This window comes from Blennius ocellaris (assembly GCF_963422515.1).
Source record: "Blennius ocellaris genome assembly, chromosome: 21".
Classification (NCBI taxonomy): domain Eukaryota; kingdom Metazoa; phylum Chordata; class Actinopteri; order Blenniiformes; family Blenniidae; genus Blennius; species Blennius ocellaris.
Window position 1 is genome coordinate 15,820,687 of NC_137670.1, and position 21,823 is coordinate 15,842,509.

The following is a 21,823-nucleotide window of genomic DNA, read 5'->3' on the forward strand; positions in this document are numbered from 1 at the left end:
TTTTGCCTCAAAGAGTATCCATGCACTCTTACACAAACTGTCATATCCTTGAATCTTGCATACGGTTTTCCATATTCCAGCTCTGTACGCGTCTATGACATTAAATGATATACAGTATATATGTATGCAAGGAGCGCATATGTACTTCTCCTTTAATTTGAGGTTATTCACATTAAAGTCAGTTGCACCAACGATTTATGTGCCACTTTCACCTTTTTATTGCATACACTGATATAATAGTACATCGAAACTGTCACTTCCACTTCCACGTTGAATTCCAGCACTTCTTTGGTGGAAAAGTATTTTGGCTCTCGTGATGAACAGCAGCACAGAAACGGCCCGTCAGGCCTTTGGATGTCATTTCGTCTTCTCCCCGTGTCCTTCCTGCTTCAGCCGCTGTCCTCCTAGCTAGACATGAACTTTTCGCGGAAACGCAAAGTGACAGAGCTGCTCTCGGCGGGCCACTCGCGGAGCTCATCGGCTCAGTATTGCGGCGCCCTCGGTGAAGAATTAGGCCAGTTCCAACGCGGAGCGTCGGGCCACTCCTCTTAACATTGTCAGGCCTCATCAGACTGATGGCTGCCATCACCGACGCTGCCTTGGCCGTAAAAGATTGCCGCCATCTCTCCGCAGCTGTTTCATCCGTCATTATGCCAATGCCAGGTGAGAAGGGTCGAGGGGGAGGCCGTTAAATGTGGCGCCGTTTACCCGCTATAAATTTCAAGCGACAGCCAACCTTCGAGGTGCAGAACTTCCAGACAAACAGGCGCGACTCTGCCTGTCCTCGCCGTGACATTTGTTGTTCGGAGCTCTCGACTCCTCGTCGGCGATACGTTTAGTGACACTGGGTGCCACGTGAACATGGGTTTACCTTCACTGGTTTCCCAAAAAGCCCCGTGATTTTTCACCAGTGGCGGTTTACTCCAGCGAAGCGACGAGGGGATTTATGCAGACGGAATACGAGCCGCACGTCGATGGATCACATCTCCCCGCGCGTAAATTTGAGCCTGTTGATCCGCACCGGTGATATATGTGGTCCTATCCAACTGCCTGCTTACAGGACAAAGTCGTAACTCTCCTTCTTATTTATGCAGCACGTCCACTGGATGGTCCTGAACAGTGACGTGTGTGTGTGCGTGTGCGCACGTCCTCATAGCCAACAAGCATCTTTTCTCCCACTCTCGTTGGATTAACTATTCACAGCTGCAGCTACAGGATCAAGTGCTGATGCGTATTCATATGCTAATACACATAAATGGTATATAATTTGAATGCACAGTGGACGCAAGACAGAGTGATACAAGCTGCTTCGCGCGAATAATAGCCCATTCTTTCAAATCAGCATGTATTATTGCAAAGAGGCTCAAATTGTTCGGCAACAAACAGAAACGTTGTGCAAAGAAAACACCTTGTGGACAGTGGGCCTCCCACTGGCTTTGATATTTACTTCACACAATGCATTAACATCTTCTCTAAACCGTCCGTATGCTAATAGAAGGCCTTGTTCGTCTGAGTTAACGCTGATCGAAATAAAGGCGAGAAGGGAACAACATGTCCCTGCACTCAGAAGTTCAGTCTGTATTACTATGATGAGCAGTTTGAATGATGTTTTGCGTGCGAGTGCGTGTGCACGCGCGCTAACACTGTGTACCAACGCCTCGATCAGGCAGGTGAACGTCTTTGGTAGCTTATGTGTTTCTTCCAAACTAAGAATTGTAGTCTGCTGACAGTCATAGAATATTTGATTAGATAATCTCTACTAATCTGTGTAGGGATTTTCAGATTTGCCCAAAAATGACAATGCACAACACATTTGCATTACGCTTAAAAAAAAAAAGAAAAAAAAGTAAAACATTTTTCACATCTCACGTCTAGAAAAGTTTGGACAAAATCTGACGCCATATTTAAACAACAGAAAACATGTCAAATGCATGCATAAAGTTATATTTAGGATTAATATTTGCAGAAATTAAATCAAATATTTGTGATCAGTACTTAAGTTTATGCCATTAAAAGTGTTTTTAACTCTTAATTGTGCATTTGGTGTAACATGTACATCTGAACTTTCTTACAAAAACCCAGTCAAAAATGACTCTTTGTCTGTTGTCAAAAGTATTCATCCAGACTTTACTGGACTTTTTTGGGAGTAAATTATTTCCTGATAGAATTTCTGTTTTATGTAGTCTTTTCTTTTCAAGGTCAAATGACTATTTACACATTCAAGTGACACTCATGCAGCAAAAAATCTGATTATGCATCATGGGATTAAGTTTTAAATGCATATTTACACAAAAACGCTCCAAAAATGAGAATAAATGGCATAGAGCACAAGATATGATGATGATAGTTTGTCAAATTAAAAGTGAAAAAGAAGAAATGTCAGTGATTCTTGACTTTGCATTAGAATTTTTTAAAAGAATCCTTAAATATTGCAACGTTTCACATTTGCAAAATTGTAAACAGAAACAAGATGCTCTGTACGAGACTGCAAAATTTCACCAAGACCATAAAAAATACTCCCTTTCAGCCTGAAATCACATCAGTGCCGTCTTGTTTTTTTCTGCCTTCCTCACGAATTCCTTCTCTGCATCCCGCAGCCAAAGATAAATCAGAGAAGATATTTGCCTTGTCGTTTGTGAAGCTGATGAGGTACGATGGGACGACTCTGAGGGACGGCGAGCACGATCTCATCGTCTACAAGGTAATTGTAAAAATATCCCATACGACAGTCAGAAATGGGTTCATGTTGTGCCTGCAGGTCGGGCTGGCCCACGCTCCTCATAACATGACCGTGGAAATAAAAAAAGATGTAGTGATTGCTATAATAATGGCCCAGCTTCACTGCCCTCTATGGAAAATTGTGCGGCTATTATGCCCCTACCCCCACAATGAAATGAAATTACCTTCCAATTTAAATACTTTGCATAATGATGCCTTTGCATTATGGTCCTAATTTATGGTAATTAAAAAGTTTATTTGGGGGGGGAGAAAAATCCACTCTTTTCAGTATTTATCATTGTCAATTGGCCAATCTTTTTGTTTCCGCTATGATAATGCGTAATAAATATATTTGGTGTTGATTTATCAGCCTTCATTAAATAAGAGCGCACTCTGTTACGCCAGGCTGAGGCCAAGAAGCTGGAGGATTCGTCCCTGTACATGAACCTCCCCTCCACCAAGCTGGAGCTGGAGGAGAAGGGCTACTCCACCACGGGGAAAAGCACCCAGAACCTCGGGACCTGCACCATCAGCAAGGACTCCTTCCAGATCGCCACCCTGGTCTGCTCCACCAAGCTCACGCAGAACGGTAAATGCTCACAGAACTCCGCGACCATTTGAATTACTTCGTCACTCGTTGCCATTTAATAAAAAGCCTCCTTTCACAAGGAAACAGCAGTTGAGGCTCGGTGTTAAATACATCCAATAAAACCTTCAAGTTGTTCTTGCGTCTCACAATTCCAGGTTATTTTTGGAGTTAAGGAGTGGAAGTTGGAATGTATTCCTGGTTTGTAACACAACTTAGATTCAGTGTGGTCGTATTGCAAAATGACATGTTGGTAGAAATAGTGTTTCGTAATGTATTTTATTACATGTGAAAGGTTGTGAGTTAATTTCAGTGAGATATCTGCACTGTTGTTGTGGATGGATCACTTTCCCACCATGTGGAACCACTCGCGCTCAGCGTGTTGCCAAAAGGCACTAAAAGCTTTGCAGTTTTGGTTGACTTGGCAAACACATCTTGGATCGTGGCTTAAAATCTCTGGCCTGATGTCAGAGATTACGACAAGGTAACAGACGGCCGATGTCGCGGTTGTGCAGCTCCGCCTCACACTGAGACGCCCGTTAACCAACTTCGGAATTGTAAGTGAGCCACAGCAGCAATTAAAGGGCTGCAACTAATGATTAATCTGTCGATTAATCGATGAATCGGTTAAAAAAAAAAAAAAACATTTCAAATTGTAGGACCAGTTGATATTGAAGGAAAGATGTTATGATTATTTAAAAGCACATAACTGAACCAATACAAAGATGTATACAATATAAATTCACATATACACATGTAGATATGTATAGAAGATAATGATTAAATAAGATTTAATGTACCTCAGGGACCACAAACAGTCCAGTTTCATCCTGAGTGACCAGACTGGTAGAATATTGTTATAATAACCTTGAAATTGACACTTCAAGGTTTTTCTTTGTTGTGGTCACAGTGTGTGGAACAAAATGTTCTATATTTTTGCAAGATCAAAGAGCGGTATGGAGCAGTAAGGTAAAGCGGTACGGAGCAGTAAGGTAAAGCGGTAGGGAGCAGTAAGGTAAAGTGGTACAGAGCAGTAAGGTAAAGCAGTACGGAGCAGTAAGGTAAAGTGGTGCGGAGCAGTAAGGTAAAGCGGTAGGGAGCAGTAAGGTAAGGCGGTACGGAGCAGTAAGGTAAAGTGGTAGGGAGCAGTAAGGTAAGGCGGTAGGGAGCAGTAAGGTAAAGTGGTAGGGAGCAGTAAGGTAAGGCGGTACGGAGCAGTAAGGTAAAGCGGTAGGGAGCAGTAAGGTAAAGCGGCATGGAGCAGTAAGGTAAAGCGGTAGGGAGCAGTAAGGTAAGGCGGTATGGAGCAGTAAGGTAAAACGGTAGGGAGCAGTAAGGTAAAGCGGCATGGAGCAGTAAGGTAAAGTGGTGCGGAGCAGTAAGGTAAAGCGGTAGGGAGCAGTAAGGTAAGGCGGTACGGAGCAGTAAGGTAAAGCGGTAGGGAGCAGTAAGGTAAAACGGTAGGGAGCAGTAAGGTAAAGCGGTAGGGAGCAGTAAGGTAAAACGGTATGGAGCAGTAAGGTAAAGCGGTAGGGAGCAGTAAGGTAAGGCGGTATGGAGCAGTAAGGTAAAACGGTAGGGAGCAGTAAGGTAAAGCGGCATGGAGCAGTAAGGTAAAGTGGTGCGGAGCAGTAAGGTAAAGCGGTAGGGAGCAGTAAGGTAAGGCGGTACGGAGCAGTAAGGTAAAGCGGTAGGGAGCAGTAAGGTAAAACGGTAGGGAGCAGTAAGGTAAAGCGGTAGGGAGCAGTAAGGTAAAACGGTATGGAGCAGTAAGGTAAAGCGGTAGGGAGCAGTAAGGTAAGGCGGTATGGAGCAGTAAGGTAAAACGGTAGGGAGCAGTAAGGTAAAGCGGCATGGAGCAGTAAGGTAAAACGGTACGGAGCAGTAAGGTAAAGTGGTAGGGAACAGTAAGGTAAAGCGGTTGGGAGCAATAAGGTAAAGTGGTGCGGAGCAGTAAGGTAAAGCGGCATGGCGCAGTAAGGTAAAACGGTACGGAGCAGTAAGGTAAAGTGGTAGGGAACAGTAAGGTAAAACGGTACGGAGCAGTAAGGTAAAGTGGTAGGGAACAGTAAGGTAAAACGGTACGGAGCAGTAAGGTAAAGTGGTAGGGAACAGTAAGGTAAAGCGGTTGGGAGCAATAAGGTAAAGTGTAATCGGAGCCAGATCTGGTGCGTTTCCTCCAGGAAGTAGGTTAAAAAGTAGGCGGGGCTTAGATCTCCACAGATGTGTGACGTTACAGCAGTAATCTCGCCGGTGAGCTGGAGTGCCGCGCCGTGCGTAAATCGCGTCACACAAGGAATCGATAATTAAATGCGTTGCCAGCACTTTTAATAATCAAATTGAATTAATTGTATCGATTTGTTGTTGCAGCCTGAACTTGTGTGTCGGGTTTTTAAGTCATTTTTCCACTGAGAAGAATTTTTTTTTTTTGCATAAAATGTCCACACCGACCCATCCAGCTCAACCTGGGGAGTCGTATTGACGCCTTTTCACCCACAATGCGTTCATGTGAATTTAATTCGGTTTCCCGGGTTTTGTCACACCGTTTCCAAATGACCTTATTTATCACAGTCAGTCTGTGGAAGTAAAGGAAAAATAAACTTGAGACTGGCCTTGAACAACTTTTTTAATTTCTATATTAGATCTGCTGCTATAGAGCATTTATTCTTACCATTGTTAAGTAAAACACCTTCCATTGTAGGGTTTTATCCATCCTGGCAGACTCTTGATTTGGAAACTAAATAACATAAATAACTGTAAATGGGACTCCAGGAACTCTTGCCGCCTTTATGCCTGTCCCACACATTTTAGTCTCCCGAAAGGGTTTTCCTTCATCCGTCTCCCTCTAGCGTACTTTATCTTCCTCAACTCTTTTTATGCCAGGGAGACTCACTTAATAGTAGTAATGGCTGCTTTCAGAACTCGGTAAACGAGTTTACTGTTTACTGTTGTTAATCTGACAGTATGGTTACTGTTTTTTTTTTTTTTTTCTTCTGTTCGTCTCATTGATTCAGGTATTTAACGCCTGGCGTTCCCACCAGCTGTTTAGGAATCCCTACAGGCAACAACAACGATGTGTTGGTATTTCCTGAGTGTGGATTGTTTTCGATGTTGGAGTGGTCACACGCTTCAGGCTCTGGCTTCACAGTGACGCGTGGAAACGTCTGCTTGTCTTTCTTTTTTTTGTTGTTGTTTACGTGATGTTTAATTAGAACCCAAACTGAAAGTTTCCCCGTTGTGTTTTTGGCTACAGCAACAAAAAAAGACGGTGAAGAACAGATTCACTTCAGGCCAACTTTGGAGCTGAAATTAATTGTTTCACTCACCCGCAGCCGCCCCCTGTTTGAATAAGAATTGCATCATCGCCGCTGTGTTTTTATTCGTGGTAAAATAAAGATAATTTTAAAATAAGTCAACCAAGGGCAAAGTGAACTGTTGAAGCTAATTAGCGAGTGCGGTTCATAATCCTTTGAATAATCCTTTCTGAAAGGCTTAAAGAAGAATAACGGCGAGTCCGCGTTGCTCTTCGTCAGGTGTTAAACATGATATAATCCATTTTTAAATCCTCCTTACAGGAATGTTTGACCTTATGTTTTAGTGAGCGAGGCCAGATGAAATCAGCCGCTCGTGGTCTAATTAAAAAAAGGAAAATCACATCTTGAGATTCTTATATTCTTTTCCTTCTTGGTTGATATTTGTGCCTGAAAGGTTATAGTTGTCATTCAAAATGAGTGCGGAACTCCGCAGAAGACCCATGCCAGCATGGATATAGTACAACAGGAAATGATAAGTCAGGCGATATCGTCTCTATTCTGATTTATTGGCTAACAGACTAATATTGGAATTTACAATAGTGTATTTTGATTGATGCATCCACCCGTCCATCATCTATACTGCTTCATCTAATTCAGGGTCGTAGGCGGAGCGGATCATGACCCTGAAGGCGAAGTTTTGCCACAGAGATACAGCCACACGCGCTCACAGTTGCACATAAATATGGCAATTTAGAACTACTCATCCTTATAAAACAAATACTTTTGGTACGGTATAATCTCTTAACTTTACCAGAGAAGGACCCAGACTTGAGCGAGAAATATTTCTTACTCTGAGTGACCTATTCCCTCTCCAGGTTATTCCACATATTGTGTTTTTGGCTTGCATTTCGTGTAATCTCACAAGCATTTGCTTTTGAGCCAGTTTCATATTGCTGAGTTTTTTTGTTTTGCTATTTGCTCGCTTTGCATTTAGCCTCTCGTCCTTTCTGCGTTCTACATGTTTGTTCTGATTCCAGTCATGTATTTTGGAAGTCTATCAGCTTTTGTTGTTTCTAATTCATTTAGATCTTATCCTCCCTCTCTTGACAACTTTTGCATCCCATAATATCATTGGGCTTACCTGGTCATTGCCATTATTTTCCAAATACAGCTCTTCATTCATCGTGTCTTTACATATTGAGTCATTTAAAGTACTTGCATGTATTAAGCCTCCACATTGTGTTCTTGTGTTTACAATCTAATGGTTTCAAGTATAAACCGGAGTGATCTACAGCAGTGACATTTCAACGGTTAACTCACCTAAACACACATTAAGGGACCGAACAGCAGGAAATGATGATGATAATGATGATTGCGATGATAATGACATCAACTACAGTAAAAATATTTGTAGCGCTCTGAACACTTCTCCGACAGTTCTCTTTGTGTATGAGAGAAACAAGAGGAAGAGGTTTAGATGCACAGAAATTGCTCTTAAAGTACACCAGTGCACCTTATTTCACCCATGGCATCACATGAATGAACATGTTTCTGCCATCAATAAAAATTGTCGGCTTTGTAATGTGAATGTGATGAACTTGTCGTCTCGGGGTACAGACTCTTAAGCTATTTTCTTTCTTTCTTTTTTTTTGGTCATCGGTCACATTATACGTCTGTAGGAATTGCTGAAGTTTCACGACCTTAGAAGTTAAGGCACCATCTCAGCCCCTGGTTGTGTGATTACAAAACTCCCGAAACAAAAAAAACATAGTCGATGTGCAGCACGGTAACATTTTGGAAGATTCTCTCTTTCTCTCTCTCTCTCTCCCCCTCTCTCTCTCTCTCACGCTCTCTGGATTATTTGTAAAAGTCTTCTCTCTAATGACACAACAGCCACCCTAATGCATTGACCTTGTGGTGAGTTTTACTGTTAATAAGCACCAGAGAAAATGCTTTTTTTTTTCTTCCAAATGTTGCCCCAATAACACGCACAACAAACCTTCATAACGCCTCAGTAATGAGGTCACTGTAGACCCTTGAACAGGACGTGGTTAGATATTTGGGATTTTGTTGTCAAAGTGCTTCTATATACAGTATATTGTATGTGTGTGTGTGTGTGTGTGTGTGTGTGGGGGGGGGGGGGGGGGGGGGGTTTGCGGTAATGTTCCCTTTGAGAGTTATTAAGTTTAGTCTGCGGTATAAGATGCTTTTTAAATACAGCTGCTGCGTGTGTGTCCTCCTACTCTGCTCGGGGGGTGGTAATGTCAATGAATCTCAATTACACGAGGGGGGGGGGGGGGGCGCTGCCCACGCTGATTACACAACTCTGAGACGGGGAGCAGCACAGTGTCTCGACAGCTTTGTAGATTTCTAGTGAAGCAGCAGATAAAGCCGTATCAATCAGCTCCCCTCTCCTCCTTCTCTCGCGTCCTTTTTGTGGGTTGCGTTTCCTGCGAGGCGCAGCGGTGGGCACATTTCTCCCCGTGGAGCCGCGCCGCCGCTGGTGCCTTGCGGTGGTCATATGGAGGGCACCAATGGGGCATCCTCATCCCCGGGAACCAACGGGGGGGGGGCTTGGTTAAACAGGGTGCTGTGCAGGTCACGCCGTGTCTCGTCCCGTTTGACGTCTGATTTCCTTTACGAAAGAAGATCTTAACGTGTTCTTTTCATTTAATATTAAGGCGGGGCAATTCAGAGCCATCGATGTGTTGAGGAAAATGGAGAACCGGGAGAAAACCCATGCAAGAAGGTGCAAAAATATGGAGCTTTCGCAAGGGAGCAATCATTCTCACTAGACACACCATCTTTGGATACAAGTGCCATGCAAATACGTTTGCATTTTGCACTCAACAGGCATTTCTTTGACTGTTGTCATATTTTACTGATCTACAATGTCCAGACGACTATTTGGATATTCAGTCCTGAAATTGCATCAAAAGATGATAAAGAAAAATAACCATCAGCCATTCGGTTCACATGCACCTTCTAGCCAATTCCACTCAAGAGGTTTGTCCTGAGTACCTATTGGAAAAGCAAAATGAGCAAAATGCCCCGTGCATCTGACAGCGTACCTCATCCATATGACACCTCATCGCCGATCCCCTCATCTGAGGCGACATACTTTTTTCTTTTTTTTTTTAAATTAAGCTCGATTTATGCAGGCGGTCTCTTGGAGCTGGGATCTCGTGTGAAGTGGCTGCTGGCTCTTCCCTGGGTATTTGCCATGTGCGACGATAAACGAAGTACCGAGGAGAGGCATAGATTTAATGACACCCGAGCCGAGACGGAACCTGGCCCAGTGAAAGATATTAAAATAGTCTTCCTCCCTCGGCTGGCAGTAAAACATCTTTTATGCACAAAGCAGTTAAAAGTAAGGATTTTGTACTGGTACGGCATGTAAAGCTGCCATTAGCTGAGAGACTGTGAACCTTGTGATTTAAAAGCCACATACGAGGTTTGTTATCACTGCGGGGAAAAAATTATTTTCTGCTTATTGCTACTTGGTGGTTATGCTCCGTTTAAAAAACAAAAAAACAAAAAAGTATATTGTCAGGCAGGCTGTATGGCAACCAAACAGGCAAATGACAACGTGGAGTAAATCTGCATTTCAGTTGTGTCGTGACACTGTAACCTATTTTCTCATGATTAATTATTTCACAAGTTCCCCATCTGCCAACTTTGTAGAGTCTTTTATATGTGGAGGCCTGCAGAGACCTCCGTTCTCCACCAGATGTTATTTGTTGAAGGCGCTCGGCGCTGTTCGGTGGGTCTGCCGTCCTCGATGCGCCGCCACCCCGTGCGCTGCAGCGCCGCCCCGGTGGGACCAAGCCTTCTGATGATTTATCCTTATTTTATTCCATTTGTCTCACTGAGGCGCTAAAGCGTCCAATTTCCAAATCTATATCTCCTTGGGGCAGGAGAGATCCCTGCTAGTTTAGACGGTGTGGCGGGGGGGAGGGGGGAGGGGGGGGGGGGGTATCGTGACTGAACCCTGATAGGTTGTCAGCTTTACAGATGATGGGCATCCATCACTGTGTCGCCACGCTTGATCGACTCACTCATAGCCAATCAGGCGTGGCGGGCAGGGAGATGGAGCTGCATGGAGTCAGGGAGCTTGGAAAAAAAAAAAGAAAAAACAAAACTGCTGGTAATCAGTTGAGTCGGGTAAAACTCCAGGGTGAACTTTTTCTGTATAAGGTTGTAACAAAAAGTCATATTTCTTAATTTTTTTTGTAATATTTAATTGTATTTAAGAATATTAATATTCCTCTGTGCATTTTTTTGTATTATAAAAAAATAAAGAATGCATATAATGAACAGTTTTCATATTTCTACACAAAGTGCTTGTTTTCCCACTTTTTTTTTTTATTTATTTATTTTTTATACTGAATGATTTAAATATTCTGCTTTTCCAGAAATGCACTGCTACTGAGGTTGAAAACCGACTGGAATAAAAAGGAAATATTGTCAGCGATATGCAGCAGTGGAAAAGATACATTGACTTTTAATTCAAACGATGACTATTAACATTCTTCCTGCTTCTTGCCATGGTTTTTTTTTTGGTTCCCATGATCCCAATTTCTTTGCATATTCCAAGCAAAACGCAAGGTTGCGTTGATAAGCTCACCTGGATTGACACGAATCACATTGGGTGACCTGTTTTACAGCTTCTGATTTGACCTACCTGACGTGGTTTGCATCAGTACTTCTGAATCATTTTCTCAACGGTCCGTGGAGCTTCAATCCTCCATCTTCTATGTCGCTGCATGTTATTCGGGGGTTGTGGGGTAATGGAGCTGACCGAGTGAAGGCAGGTCGCCAGTCCATCACAGGGCAAACAAAAAGAAACAATCACACACACATGTATATCTATATATATATCTATATATATATATATATATATAACACCAAGCTGAAACCCAGTCTTGAACTATTCGCATCCCGTGAAGCATCCTGCCTCAAAAATGCCCGAGAAGCGAAGTGTTTCTGCTGCCGTAAACAACAAATGGACACAAATGTGTTTTTAAGCTCCCAATTTGATCATCTGCTCCAGGTGGTGTGAGCCAGGGCTCCCCCGAGGCCCGTTTGTCACATCGTGACTCAGGTTCTTGTGCCCAAATTCACTTTCATGATTAAAGTGAGACGTCTAATAAAATGACTTTCGGAGGGGGGGGGGGGGGGATTTACAACCTGACGGCGTGAATGTGCTGAATCTTCTCCGAACAAACGTCTGGCCCCAACTCTCATCAAACTCAAATCCCCAGGCCTAATTGGTATTTTGGTGCAGATTCCCCACTTCTCCTTCCTCCGTGTTGGTAGGATGAGCTGCGTATGTGCTCGTAATAACTTCTTTTTCTTTTCTTCTTTGATTTTTCCAGTCGACCTGCTGGGCCTGCTGAAGTGGCGCTCCAACACCAGCCTCCTGCAGCAGAACCTCCGGCAGCTGATGAAGGTGGAAGGCGGCGAGGTCGTGAAGGTGAGCGGGCGAACGGCCTCCGTCGCGCCGACCGGACCGAACGCGGCAGATTGAAAGAGACCGAAACTGACGACTGCAGCTCTCCTTCTGTTGACGTCACCGATGAGTTCATGGCCCGGCGCTGAGACGAGGCGGAACCTTCTCCAGTGAGGATGGAACTGGTGGCTCCACGGGGGGAAGCCCTTTACACACTCGGCGTGGGGGCAAGATGAGTAAACCACTCCCCAGAGAAGGGTTCGGCGCGGGGGCCCGCCTGGGCGTCTTGCAGATTGCGGTGAATCTCAAGACGTCCTTCACCCAAGCAGATTTGATGGGGCGAGATCAACGTGTCGACCGCAGCCGGCGCAGTTCATTAAACTGCAGGGGTGTGATTATTATTACGCATTAGCGCTCAATCTCTTTAAAGTGCTTCGAGGGAGCCGGGAGACTATTTAATAACATCCAGGCTTTGCAAAGAGTTTATTAACAAAGGTTTTTGTTATAAGCCTGTACGATGAGTTAGGTCTCTCAAATAAAGTATTTTCTTGCCAATTATGCGCCTCAACCCTCTTTCTGAGTGAGAACCGTCTCGTTATCTCCGCCTCACGACGAGGCCTCCATGAGACCGAGCGCTGCTTTAAACGCCGTGCGCCCGTTTCTCGTTGAGGACATGATGAATCTCGTCCGTCCCGAGATGACAAACCAGGCGCAATAAAGAGCGATGGCCGCCGTTTCCGACACTTTTACATCTGCTTTCACGAATTGGCGGGGTAAATGGAGCATGTTTTCCCCACAGAGAGGGAGGGTGTGTAGAGTTAGTGTTTCTTGGGTTTCTGCTGACGGGGAAATTACCATCGTCTCCACAAAAACTATAGCGGCTGGCGTGGGTGGCGTGTTACTGTGGTTAAACCATCTCGGCGAAATGGGCATTACTTTAATGTTTAGTCAATGCAACCCGCGAAAGATAGTCGGTACTCAGTTATTTTCCTCACAACTTGGATTGCTGTGATTTAGTTTCGTCAGGCGTGAATCAGAAATCTCTTCCTCCCGACTTGTGCGGAATGCACAAACTCCAATCTTAAGCTTCCGTTGTGGGCCACCAGCGCATATTACAATTGATTCCAAGATTGCATTGCTCACTTCCAAAGCACACCAACCCTTAGGAGTCGTGACGCCATCTTGGATCGTCGGGCGGGATCCGTCTGGTTGTTCCAAATCCAGACTTTAGTCCAGGTGATCAGTGAAAAATGGGCTTTTACACACCTTTTCGCACCGCGTTATGTAAGAAAGGTGCAATATGTAATGATGTAATATCTTGTTCTGTATTGCAACAGTTAACAAAACATGTGGGTTTAATGATGGACTGCACTCGGCGCCACTTAAAGCCTGGTTTGATTTGTTCAAGAAAATAGACAATGTGTGGTGGAAATACTGGTTTTGCTTGTCGCTTTCAAAATCTACCAGCCACAATGGCAGCTGAGCTAAAACGTTAAACAAAATGTGGCAAAGTTTATTCCAAAATGCGGCGAGGTGAGGTGAAATGTATTGCATGATTACACCATTATTGCATAATGCGGCACGACAGACCTACAATCAGATCATTTCATTTTGATATGTTAAATAAAATAGAATCAACAGTAAACAAAACCTGTTTGGCAAATGTTTCCATGGAAACAACCCACCCTGTCAACTCTTCTGCTCATCCCACAATTTCATGAGCATTATTGAAAAGGGGGAAATATGCAATCTCTCTCATAGTTTGAGATTTACTGCAAAAAAAAAAGTCAAATGGCAAATAAATGGTCGACTAAACAAAACTTTCAATACAATCTTTGCAGAGTTTCTATTTGCCATATATGAATGCAAGTGATGTTTGAGATCAATCTACATTAGTCATCCTTCATTCCAAGTTACAAATTAAAACTTTGAAATTTGTTTTAATTTTTAAAAAGAAGCTGTTTCTTAATTGGGATTTAATTCACTTACTAAAACGTGTTCATGCATTTGTCTCGCCACTCAAAGAAAAGTGCATAATCTCACTAGAAACTCTACGTTGTTGATGTTGAATACAGATGATGGCCATTAAAACCTTTATGACTCGTTCTGCACCGTGTGCTCCATTGACTAATTAATGAGGGCGGAGCTAATTCATCACGTTAATGTCGCAAGTGAAACAAAAGAATTCCCCATCAGGTTTTTTTCTTTTTGTCATTTGAAGGAAGCGTGCAGACATTTGTCATTTTGACATTACTTATCTTTTTTGTTTTTTTCCCCTCCATCCGAGGTTCATAACTTGTTGGCCTGTTTTTACATGCTGTGCATCCTGTCATTCCAGTTTCTGCAAGACACTCTGGATGCGCTTTTCAACATCATGATGGAAAACTCTGACAGTGACACTTTTGACACGCTGGTGTTTGATGCCTTGGTAAGTGTAGAGACACACACACACACACACAGTTGCAGCAGAGCACACTTCATGACAGAGCTCCGCGTCACTGGAAATAAACACTTTGACACATTCGCCGCTCGGTCGCAAATAAAATGCGCTGAGAAATATTCCACGTTCCGAAATACTTCTTCATGCCTGCTAAACTTAGTTTCTGATTTAAGTTTCGATTGAAGCTCGATGTTTTTTTGGGGTTTTTTTCTGAGATAAGTGAGGAATTCCAAGGGAAACAAAACAAGGAGAACTGTAAATCTAAATGACACAGGTTTTACCAACATATGCCTATGGAAATTCGTAAAAGTATAAGTTAAAAAGAAAAAGCTGAACCGTGGCGTCCTGTTTGATGCCAATTCAAGACTTCAAGATGTAAACATCAATTAAACTAAACATTAGTAGGAGCTAGTTGTATGAAATAGCATCCAGTGAAGCAAAACAACTCTTTAAAAGTGTAGAACGTTTGACCATGAGAGACATTTCTCATGAATTGTGCGATTTCTCACTTTCTGTAGGATTTCTGTGAAAGAGTTCTACTCTGTTGAGCACTATTGTCTGACAGTAATATCTGTCATTTGCTCTAAAATAACCTTGAGTCATATTCAGCAGAGGCGCCGGGTAATATACCTGCAAGTCACTCGACTGTTTCCTGCATTACTTATACGGTATGTGCATGCGTCTATACATTGACTTAAGGGAGGGAAAGATGCAGAGTCAAAGCAAAAGGGGCAACACAGAAATGATGTTAATATAAGCAGAATTGGCTTCATTCAGCAAATTGCTGAACTCTGGCTCGAATGGGAGAATAGTCTGAATGTATGTGGCCGTAATTCACATTTATTTCACAAACTGCCCAGTTCGGGCCGGTTCTTAAAATCACCAAACTGAAACCAAAATGAAAAGAAAAAAAAACTCTTCATGGTAAATTAGCTGTGACGGCTGGATGTCACTCCGCAGAAGGGAAATGCAGACACATTGCATTTTATGTGGGATCACTGTTGCATTGAGTGCCGGGGTGGGTTTTTTTTTTTTTTTTTTTCATAGTTCGGGTCTAATTTCCTGCAAGACAGTTAGCGTACTAAAGATTTTGATTACACTGCCATGCCGACTTATTGGCTGCGAAAAACTGAATTTAATGCCTGAGGAACAATCTGGCTGAGTCTTATTAGCCATCGTCTGACATCATGTGCTACATCTCAAAAGAGCGGTTTTTGTCTTCCTCAGAAAGGAGGTAGAAAATGTGTTGCCGGGTGTCCTAGATTATCTGCAGGCGAGAGAATTGAGTGAAAATGGCTTTTTGCTCAAATGCAATCTTCTTTAATTTCCCAGTCTAATTCAGCATATTGAGTAAGACAGAATTTTCTCCTCTTTTTTTTTTTTTCTTGCCCTCCCTTATGAGCCATGCGTTTTACATGATAATGAACTTGTCTTTGCTCTCTGACAGGTGTTCATAATTGGACTCATAGCGGACCGAAAGTTCCAACACTTTAACCCCGTCCTGGAGACCTACATCCGGAAGCACTTCAGCGCCACGCTGGCCTACACGTGAGTCCTTTTACAAAACCGACCAACGGCCCATTTTTTTGGGCCGGCCCTCGCTCAGCTGGGGTGTCGTGGTGTCTGTAGGAAGCTGACCAAGGTTCTGAAGAACTACGTGGACAACGCGGAGAAGCTCACCGAGCAGCTGCTGAAGGCCATGAAGGCTCTGGAATACATCTTCAAATTCATCGTCCGCTCCAGAGTCCTCTTCAACCAGTACGTACCGCAAAACACGCCACACGGAGTTCCACACTTTCAATCGCTCGTTTTTAGCCGCAAACGATGCCTTCGGCTCCAATTTTGCCATTTTCATACAAAGAATGTTGTACATTCTTTTGTCTTTTTGACCAACTCAACATTGGAGACAGTCTAAAATACATATAATTGTATTAATAGTTTAAAATAAATGATACACTTTCAACATAAATGCTTTAAATCACCGTTGACGGGGATAAGGAAATCCTCTTATCTCTTCTTAATACATTTGATCTCCAGCTTCTTGGATTTCCACAATATAATCATTCTGTATTTTCTCCATTTCTAAATATGATAATGTATAATAATGTCAGATTTAACTGCCCTGAACAGTGCGTCGTTCAACACTGATTGCCTCCACATGTGGCTCTATTTTTGACGACGGCACTTTTTTGAATTGTCTCCTTAAAATGCGTTTCTTATCGTTCTTTACTGTCGTGGTTGTTCATTGAATAATACTTTGGTTTCTCACAAGAAAATCAATGTTGCGGGCCGCATCGATTGCGTTCTCCACGGCGTGCCACAGGTGTGGAATGAAGGGAAAGCAGGTACAAGTGAGGGGGGGGGGGGGGTCTGTGCGAGAAGTCAATTCTATAGCTGCATTTATAATTGGCTCTGGGGATGTTAAATGGATGATAATGTTGCAGAGGCAGGGAACGAAGCTGTTTGTGTCTGATGGGCTGATGTATGATCCTGGACTAATTGAGTGTGCAGAGTTTGATTGGTTTTCTCTCCAATGTCTGGAGGACGCCCCGTCCTTTACCTCGCACACCAGACCGCTTTCTCGTCGACACTGGTCCATTTCTACTGCGGGAGACAAGTGGCTTCTTTTGAAAACAACTAAAAAGCAAAACCTTTTTATATATATATATATATATATATATCTCATCGTTGAGACGCTGGGGTTCTTTCTTTGATTGGATGCCAGTATCGGCTCTCCCGGGGTATTGTTGCTGAGTCAGACTTAAAGTTTCTATTCTTCTAAACTTTAAAGTTAGTTCACTGGAGCCTTTTACGGCGGAGAGGGAAGAAATGGACGAGTCTACCTGAACCGATCTTTGACGTTATGATACAGGTCAGTGCAAGAGGTGTATGGAATTTTCGAGCAGCGCCTTAATTGTGGAGTTCATTGGCGGTGGCCTGGGAGTGGTGTGGCGACAGTGACTGACCTGGAGCATGTTATACCTGAGATACTGTGACACTGCAAATCACACCTCTCCGAGTGGAAATCGGATCACTATCGTCGTAGATTTTTATTCTATGTCTAATCAGTATTTTGAGGATTGTGGAGGAAACCCCACTTTGTTTCTGGTGGTGAATAAGTGTTGTCTGATCACTGAGTTTAGTGTTTCTGGTGGAGCAGAAGACACATTACCAATTCTCCACCCAGGACACGGAGTCGAGAGTAGAGCAAGTGAACCTTAGCATGACATTTGCTTTCCGTTCTTCGTGTCGTATTCCAGGAGAGAGTCATTTGCATAGATCATTGAATGTTTTTGTCGGGTTTTCTTTGTTTTTTTCCTTTCCACATGGCAGCATGCAGGTGCTTGGGGGTCTTGTCATGTTGTTTTAAATGCTAATCTGGCTGGCAGCAGGAGTGATGTCTGTGGCTCCGGTCCAGGAATATTTGCGTTGGTAATACACACACACACACACGCGCGGCGCCGGGGCCTTTCTGTTGGCCACTCTTAATGATTTAACAATGAAGCTTCAAACTCGTGTCATTTTGAGCATTGGGCAGGGTTGTTTACGCAGGGATGAAACAACCGGCGGTCTTGTGATCGTCTGCCAACGCAATTCTCCACTTTATCTCCTCCCAGGCTCTATGAGAACAAAGGAGAGGCCGACTTCATGGAGTCCTTGAGGAACCTTTTCACATCCTTTAATGACATGATGAACAGTAATTCAGAGAACACCGGCATGGTGAAGGTAGGCCCATTATCACACAAGTCCAACCGCTGGCTCCCACTCCGTGCCAGGAAATGTCCACTGCTGTGCGAATAGTAAATAAACCTGCCGTGATGTGCTTTGGAGGAGATGTTATGTAATTGGATATATGCATGTGTCTTGTCGGATGTGCTTCCAATACAGCAGCTTATTAGACATTAATGATTTGTGTTCCCTTGCTCATCAGTGATCCGTGTGTCATCTGTGTTTCTTCACCTTATCTACGTCTTTCTGTGTAGATTTCCCAGCTTTGTGACCTTCTTAGTGCTGGAAAAATATTAGAAAACTTCCTAAAATACACTCATAGTAATTATTTGAGCAAATATGATTATTTACTTTATGAATAGGAGTTAATTATCAGGGTATTACCTCTCTAATGTGTGTAGTAAATACAAATCTATAGCTATGAAAAGCTTCTCGAGTGGAGAATTGATGAAATGTGCCATCGAGGGTTCCCCAAGCCTGCTTATAATAATGTATTATCCTTTTTTATCATTAAATGTGCCTAAAAGCAGCTTAAATCTTAAAGAGGTTATGTGCTTCTGGACAAGATAGATTTTACCACATAAGTTGTAATTTTACAGAGGATTATCATTTCAAACAGATTACGCAAACAGGATACAGATAACTGAGCTTTAAGAGATACTTTGGTTTATACCGTGTCCAGTCTTAAAGCCCCACAAATCTCTCGCTGCATACGGAAGGTATTGAAGGCACGAGAATACACTGATTAGATTGTAGCCACTTGCTATATCAACTGAAAAATAAGTTTTGCGATAAGAAGTTTCACATTTACATAATCACCTTATCGCCATTTTATTTAGTTCTTCTGTGGTTGATTCTGTCTATTTCAAACATTTTCTTTAAATCAAAGTCATTCAGACACTCACAGCTATATTTTCTAACGTAAACATCTTGTCCGAAATATTGAATAGATGGAAATCCAGGGTTGTTCCGTGCAGCTCACATCATACATGTTTGTTTTTTTTTTTTTTTTTGTTGACTCCTGTTGTCCTCTATGTACGTGTGTGTGTGTTCTTTCTTCCTACATTTCTCTCTTGACCTTGACTGTCGTGCTGCTTGGGTCTCCTCTGGCCTTCTGCTCTTTAGCTGCTCCTTAAGGTATTTATTTCACCATCCTTTTTTTCCTGCTTCTTTTTTCCTTTCATTCACTATTCTTGTCACAAAGTTTATTGTCCTTTAGCCCAAACTTGCTGGAGACACACACACACACACACACACACACACACACACACACACACACACACACACACACACACACACACACACACACACACACACACACACACACACACACACACACACACACACACACACACACGCACACGCACACGCACGCACGCGCTTTCAGAGATAACATAATCACAGGGTACATGCACCTTGGCACACCTACAGTAGATCCATGTGCACAGTCAACCATACGAGAAGCTCAGGAGTCAATTAGGAGTCAGTTGCTGTGTAATTGGGTGAGATATTAGCTTTACTGTCAGTAAATTAAAAACTGATCTTGAGGAACGGGCACAAAACCGAGGAATGCCGGTTTCTTCCCGGACCCGCCTCCTGTGAAAGCCGTGTGACAGGTGGCGGCTAATGAGCAGTCCCATTTATACCTCGCTAAAAAAAAAAAGTAAAAAGTCTGAATCCCGATGAACATCTGGACAGACCTGCACACGAGCGCGTGAAAACCTTGGCACATGAGCACACACGTACACCCGCGGGCTCAAACTTTACTGAGAACACAAACGCGCGCGTCCATTGCCTGTGTGAAGGAAGAGAAAGCGCCGGGGCAGGAGGCATATTTCTGTTGACACTTTACACAAAACATCCCCGCGCAACAGGTGGGAGTTTTAGTAGCTGCTGAGAACAAAGCGGAAGACGGCTTCCTGTTGAAATTGCCTCTTTCATCGGGAAAAGAGGCTGGCTGCTTTGACGAAATCAAAGTCAAACAACATCTTTGAAACCCGCTCTCAGTCTCATCCTGCTTTTTGCACGTTAAAGGACAAAATTATCCAGTGAGATTAAAGTGTCATAAAGTAGTATACCTATCTAAATGCTGCAACTCAATCCAGTGTCATAAAAATACAGTTTGCCAGTAATTAAATTGTGTCGTCGCCCTCTGTCACCTCTGAACATCAACGTTCAGCTGTCTCATGACATCTGTTAAACAAAAGTGCAACGACCACCGGTGGGCTGGAGCCGGCAAAGACCCCTGCACATCTGTAAGGCTGATCAAAACCCCTGTGAGACACACTGGCACGGAGGCTAATGTGCACAGATGCTGTATAAACACCCCGGCCCGCCTTGGCTCGCATTCAGCTGCAGTCAGTTGGAGAGGGAAGCGTCGGCTCGCTTTATCGTTCTCATTGTTAAATCTGATCAGTCACAAGGTGTTGCGGCAGACCAAAGGTTGATCCTCCATATTGATAGAGACTCGTCGGATGCGTTTTATTTCTTCCAGGCATTTCAAATTAAAGTTTCAGATGCGACTCGCTTCTTATGTAGACCTTTATGATTGCATATTAGTGTCAATGGCAGGGAAAGATATCAAGTTTGAAGTGGGAGAGTTCCAGATACCAATACGTTTAGTTTTTTTTTTTAAAAAGCAGACCTGTTTGGATTGTAAAATATTATTTTTGTGATGTGACTGTGAACACCAATCAAGCCAAACACCCACGAACCACAGAATCTAATTCTACCCGGACATATTTTCTGACGACATTGTATGAGATAGACGCAGCTGCTCCATTTCCTCACATGATTAAAGTCTGTATCTAAAGCAGAATAAATGTAACTGACATTTTTTTTCCCCCCTTTCTCCTGGTAAAGGGTGCTGCGCTGAAGTACATTCCAACCATTGTCAACGATGTCAAGCTGGTCTTTGATCCCAAGGAACTCAGGTAATCACACGTTTTCCTCCGTTTGCTTTAAAGTCATTAACAAGGCAATCGCTCCAGAAAGACGTATACAGTTGTATAGGTCAACTTGTCAAGATGATACATTATGTGGCTCTTTAAGAAATAGATATATATATATATTTTTTTTTTTTCCTGTGAGCTTTTGTTAATGAGCACCAGAGCTCATTAAAAACAAATCTATAGGAAGATGGGAGTTAAAGGTCTTTTTGCAGTGTCCTTTTGTTTTGAATTTCGGTTTCATGTTCGGATTATACTGAGACATGTTGATAGATTGTAATTTCTGTAAAAAAAAAAGCATTTATTACTTCTCCACCTTGGATTTTTTTTTCACGCACTTCTATGTCTACTGGCTGTACAGTGACGGCTTTACCTGCTTAGAAATGTTCAGGTTGCCTCAGAAAGTCAAGAAATGTTGCACAACGGGACTGTCACCAGCACAAGTATCACACAGGGAAGGCCATATGTTGTGTTTGATGATGGATGCTGTTTCTGTTTATTCACATATTGAATTAATCAACAATTATGTGACGAGATGCTCACACAATCTGTCCACTTCTGTTTTGTGGGGGGGGGGGATAAATAAATAAAATGTGCGAATAAAGCCTATTGTTTCAACAAATGTCCTGCTATTTGAGGACTCCTCGCACTGTTAGGACGTTTTTATGAGGATATAAAAGACACAGGTGGTATTTT

At 43.0% G+C, this 21,823-nt stretch overlaps 1 protein-coding gene across 2 annotated transcripts in view; it reads left to right on the forward strand.

Annotated features, from left to right (window-relative positions):
- dock1 (dedicator of cytokinesis 1) overlaps positions 1–21,823 on the forward strand; it is a 175,682-nt gene that overhangs the window by 41,057 nt on the left and 112,802 nt on the right. For both annotated transcript variants that reach the window (XM_080517321.1, XM_080517322.1), the window contains exons 17-24: positions 2,598–2,701; positions 3,124–3,307; positions 11,937–12,034; positions 14,349–14,438; positions 15,898–15,998; positions 16,080–16,208; positions 18,068–18,176; positions 21,042–21,112. In XM_080517321.1, coding sequence (XP_080373447.1) covers positions 2,598–2,701; positions 3,124–3,307; positions 11,937–12,034; positions 14,349–14,438; positions 15,898–15,998; positions 16,080–16,208; positions 18,068–18,176; positions 21,042–21,112 — 886 coding nt within the window. The remainder of the gene's footprint in view (positions 1–2,597; positions 2,702–3,123; positions 3,308–11,936; positions 12,035–14,348; positions 14,439–15,897; positions 15,999–16,079; positions 16,209–18,067; positions 18,177–21,041; positions 21,113–21,823) is intronic.